The sequence below is a fragment of the Engystomops pustulosus genome, chromosome 6, assembly GCF_040894005.1.
Source record: "Engystomops pustulosus chromosome 6, aEngPut4.maternal, whole genome shotgun sequence".
NCBI classification, from domain to species: domain Eukaryota; kingdom Metazoa; phylum Chordata; class Amphibia; order Anura; family Leptodactylidae; genus Engystomops; species Engystomops pustulosus.
The window spans coordinates 122,687,814-122,693,045 of NC_092416.1; the positions used below are offsets into that span (position 1 = coordinate 122,687,814).

Here is a 5,232-nt window from a genome sequence, read left to right on the forward strand (position 1 = left end):
GGAAAGGAATGTTGTCGCAAATGGGATGTAAACGCTAACCTGATGTGAACACAAACACAATGTGAATGTAAATGTGATATAAAAGCTAATGCGATGTTAAAAACAAAGTAGACACAGATGTGATGTAAACACAAGCACATAATACAAACAAACTCTATGTAAAAGTGATCTGAATGCAAAAGCCATGTATACTTCATACAGCAAGTTTGTGTTTATGTCGCAGTAAAATCGCATTGGCGTTCACATTGCTATTACATTGGCTTTGTTTTAAAAATATGTATATATTTACATCGTATTTGCATTCACATCATGTTAACATCACATTTGTGGTAACATTGTATTTGCATCATAGTTAAATAGCACTTGCATTCACATTGGCCCACATTTATTAAACAGTTTGCGCCAGTTTTCTTTGCAGTGAAAAGAACATGCAAACAATATTGAATTTTCTGGGCACAGACTAAATTTTCTGGCGCACAGGCTATTTTCCATTCGGACACGGCTCTTTTTCAGATGAGTCCGAAAGCTGCCCAAAAATGGTCTAAATCCTTCAATAAATTTGGCACGCAGCATTTCAGATGCAAATTACTCCAAAAAAATATAATAAATAAATATCAATATAATATTTACTATTTATTACTTAATATATTTTTAATACTTTCTATTTATTACTAAATATATTTATTTAAATATGCTTCAAAAATAATTCTCATAAAGAAATCTACAAAATAATAGAACATATGGAAAAGAGGGTGGATTCTATCAGTAGGTTGCAATAGATATTTTTCTAAGATGTTAATGCAGCTTGTAATAACGACTTATTTCCAGTTCCCGGATTTTGTTTTATTCATCAAATGAGACATAATAGTGGATCATCCGCGTAATCAAAAGTTCTGCAGCCTTCAGTACAATATTGAGTGAAAACGTCCATCCACACCTTAGAGCAGATCAGGAGTGCTGGAACCAAGGTACGTGCGTAGGTCACTGACAGTAGACTTAATGAGTTTGGCTGCTATAGTTTCCTTGTCGAGTCTCTGATGAGCTGCATAGCGATGACATCCACCAAAAGAATAGTAATAATCGCCCCCATTCCGGCCTTTGATCCAGAGAACATCTATAGGGGGCACCAGATCTGTGTTCTCCTATTTGGAAAAAAAACAATAAATATTAACTTAAAGGAAATCTAGTGTTTGTTTTTATGCAATGTGAACCAAACATAACTTGAGGATGCTGTAGCGACACTTATGCAGAAAGCTGATCCCTGATCCCTGAGTGCTTTTGCTCAAAAAATAATTATAAAATTCTGGACCTTGGGAAAACTGGGTGCAGATTGGCTGCAGTTCATAAACACATTACATGGAGCTTCCTGATCTCTCCAGACAGGACTAATCAACCTGAACTGGATTACTCATATACAGCAGCTGGGGGATGGTGCAGTGATTGATTACTTCTGCCTGTTAGGGTCAACACAGTGATTACATCATTCTCTGAAGCAGTTCCTAATTAGGGTAAGGAGAAGCACAGAGCAGCCACAGGAGCAACAGAGCCTCATTATCATAATTTTAAAATTGTTTTTTCATCAAAACCACTCAGCTCAGGGAGTAAACAAGATATATTTCTGCATCAATGTAGTTACAGTATTCTCAAGGTATGTTTGGTTCACAATGCATGAAAATAAATGGTAGATTTCCTTCAGGTTCCACCTTTTGGAGTTACCAACCAGGTGCTACAATAATTATACAATAAAAGGTTAGTACAACTATTTTAGCTGGGACCTCACTGTATCCAATTGCTTGATGGGTGTTATCTTGTTACTAGAACAAGTCAGCATATGGTTTGTCAGTCTCTGTTCAGGGGCCATTTATCATATCAAGGAATTTATCTTGTCATGTACACCTAATTTCTGGAGACTTCACTTTTGGAGTAACATTTTGTCACTGATTTAAATAGTAATAAGGTTCTGGGATCTACAGGTTGCCATGCAGGATAGAAAAATTATGTTCCACATACCGTACTCACTACTGGGAGAATTAGTATCACAATATTATGGAAGTCCTCCCACAGTCTGACCAAAAGCCCATTATTCAGGAAATTCAGCACAGGTGTACCCTAGAGTACTTAATTGCTCAAAGGATTGTTTCTGTTAGGCTTACAAGAAAGCTTGGGGAAAATGGTTTGATTATATGAATTTGCCTATTCAAGATTTGGGCCTGAGGATTGTTTAACTTTAAGTAGCCATTATGAGATTTGTGCACGTTATTTGTGATACTGTGATATTTTTTACTTGTAATGACTGGGTTAACTCAAAGAATTTTGGAATGCCTTCACCATCTCCTCCCATCCCACCCTCCCACCAATTCTTTTTGCCCCTTTATTATTTTCTAACTTCACTGCTGTACTTAAATTTTTTTAGATATAGCTGTCTGAACCCCGGGTGCCTATCTTGCTCAATGTTTTTGTATTATACTATGTTCTAAAATTCTAAAAAAAAAATATGTAAAAAAAAAAAAGACTGGTATTTTAAAAACCAGTCTTAAAATTCCCCCCACCAGAGCTCAGGTCTCTTAGTAGATACAGTTGCAATATCTGCCAGGTCGGGCCTGAGACCAGGTGTGATCTGGTGGGTATTTTTTACTATAGTCTCCAGCAGGCATTCATGCCGCTGCCCAGAAGGCCCAGATATAAGTGCCTTCTCTGCCTTAAAATTGGTGGAGAAGGAATAATGAATCTACCCCAGTATTTCTGAGCCCGATGACTGGTTCATCTGTATAAGTAAAAATATAAATGTCACACAGTTAGGCTATATTCACACTGCTGTTGCCCGCCGTACCATACCTTAGCGGACAACGGCAGTGCACGGGGAGAGGAGGAGGAGGTGAGCGAAGCTCACCCCCGCCCCTCTCCATAGGAAGTTATAGCGCACAGCGCCGTACTACAGAGAAAGATAGGACAGGTCCTATCTTTTTCTGTGGTACGGAGTGGTACGGTGCCGCACGTGTGCCCATTGGCGTATATACGTATATACATTGTCGGCCGTATATACGTTGGCCGTATATACGTCCCCCATACTGCAATGTGAATGTAGCCTTAGGAAGCTAAAAGTATCAACAAAGAAGTGGCTTTTAGCTGCAGTCACATAAAAAAAAAAACATTTTCACCTGCAACACAGACACACTGCAATGCAGCTGCAATGTGTGAATGCAGCCTGTATCTGTATGCAGTTCTTGTTACCTGGATGGTTTCCATCAGACTCTGCACCTTAGTCTCGTCTAGGACAGACGGTATGGGTCTGATCAGCACCCTCATAGGGATGTTGTGAACTTCAGAGATGTTACTTGAATGAACACTCCGGTTCTGATGGCTGGCTATCATCCTACGAACCTGGCCCATATACGTTACCAGGTATCTTCTTCTCCAACTCAAGAATGTTCTCAGCCTCCCTTGCAACATGCCTTCAAGTTTATGATCCTTCCTGCTTTTAACTGGAAGCCACCATTAATTATAAAAAGACTGATGTTATAAATAGCTTAGAAATGTCTACATTTTATTTAGAGACACTAACATTTCTGTTTTTATTGAGTTTCATAATGACACAAAGAAAAAAAGTTGACAGTACGTTTGTGTTAATCGTTTGTTTGTACATGATCTCCCCCCACACTAAGTGGTACAGTCGAGCAGCTGAATCAGTGTGAATCAGCACAGCAGTGTCATGAACGCAGAGCATTTTCCTGGTCTGCAGTGAGCGGAGCGTCCAGTTATTACACAACCAAGGGTGTTTGTGCTCCTTGTAATAGATCACATTGTATTTGCATCATGTGCTTTTTTAGAGCATTGCACTTCATTTTTTTTATTATTACGTATGAGGACACTGTTGAGAATACATGATCCCTGTGTTTAGTGTTGATGCTTCCCTAGGCACTCAGTGCTTACTACCCTATTGGTGCTGTCAAGCTATACAGCAATACCCCATGTAGCCCTTTTTGGGGGGGGAGTATTAGTAATATCCCTCTTACAGCAGCCTCTGACCTGTGTGTACAATGGGACCTGGAGCCGTGGCAGCAGGGAAGAGTGGGAATGTAATGAAAGTAAGTCAGTGCCTCCACCCTGATTAGAGCCTCTGTAATACAGGGAGGATCTCTTCCTGGGACTAACCTATGTGATATGGTTGACAGCCGTGTAAGGGTTACTGTGCTAATCTCACAATCTGAGGTACACAGATAGAGACCTGGGATCGGAGCCAGCACATCGGGAAGGTAGAGGCGTGCGCCTGGACCCACCAAGGCCTGCGTCATTGCCGAGGCCTGCACCGTGGCAACGCCACAAAGAGGCCTGTACCGCCAGCGGACCAGAGGCCCGCACCGCATTGCCCGATGCCACTGGCCGCCAACCACCAGCTCCTCAGCAGTCTCCTCTACTCATGGACCAGCACCGCGACTGTCATCTACAGTCCTGTATCTTTAAAGGAAACCTACCACTTGTAGTGGCAGGTTTCCGATGGCAATACCGAGCACCAGCTCAGGGTGAGCTGGTGCCGGAGCTTATTTTAGTTAGTGTTTTAAACCGCGGTATCGCGGTTTAAAACACTTTTTAAACTTTATAGCCGGCGCAGGCAGGTACGCGCTCGGCGCTTACCGTGCGCGCGGCTACATAGGAAGTGAATGAGAGCCGCGTGCATGGTAAGCGCCAAGCGCGTACCTCCATGCGCCGGCTATAAAGTTTAAAAAGTGTTTTAAACCGCGATACCGCGGTTTAAAACACTAACTAAAATAAGCTCCGGCACCAGCTCACCCTGAGCTGGTGCCCGGTATTGCCATCGGAAACCTGCCACTACAAGTGGTAGGTTTCCTTTAAGCCCAGAATTGTCACTTTGCTGCACTCCCCTGTTCCTGTAACAGTGTGCTCTCTATTTTATCTGGACCCTTATGTCTGGGTCTAAGCTCCTCTGGCTTCTTTAAAGTCTTCTTATAGGCCTTGGCCTCTATACTGGGACATTCATCCAGCTGCTGCTAGAGACAATGTGACTTTGGGGTCCTTAGTCTCTCACCTTGGTGATGGGGTTATCTTTCTCCCTCTCTGGCAGATGTTGGGGTTTTTCCTGTGGTCATGCTCCTGCTGCTGTTTCTGTGACACTCTCCTCACTGTCTCAGTACACACTCACTGAATGAGCCATACTAACTGAGCACATGTCTGGGGGTGGTCCCTTATATACTCTGCTCTGGCACGTATTAGGTA

The 5,232-nt window shown here is 42.1% G+C and overlaps 1 protein-coding gene across 1 annotated transcript; it reads right to left on the reverse strand.

Annotated features, from left to right (window-relative positions):
- Positions 1-368: 368 nt before the first annotated feature.
- SRXN1 (sulfiredoxin 1) lies at positions 369-3,481 on the reverse strand. The gene is made up of 2 exons (XM_072110793.1): positions 3,232-3,481; positions 369-1,142 (listed from the first exon to the last, which is right to left on the reverse strand). The coding sequence occupies exons 1-2, from the start codon at positions 3,448-3,450 to the stop codon at positions 939-941; spliced, it is 423 nt and encodes a 140-aa protein (XP_071966894.1). The 5' UTR covers positions 3,451-3,481; the 3' UTR covers positions 369-938.
- Between the last annotated feature and the right edge of the window lie 1,751 nt (positions 3,482-5,232).

What these genes read in the sequence shown, in the direction of transcription:
- SRXN1 (XM_072110793.1), bottom strand. Translation starts at nt 3,450, where the DNA reads ATGTTGCAAGGGAGGCTGAGAACATTCTTGAGTTGGAGAAGAAGATAC. An exon ending in GTCTGATGGAAACCATCCAG is followed by an intron (nt 1,143 to 3,231) that starts GTAACAAGAACT and finishes TTTTCCAAATAG; the next exon opens with GAGAACACAGATCTGGTGCC.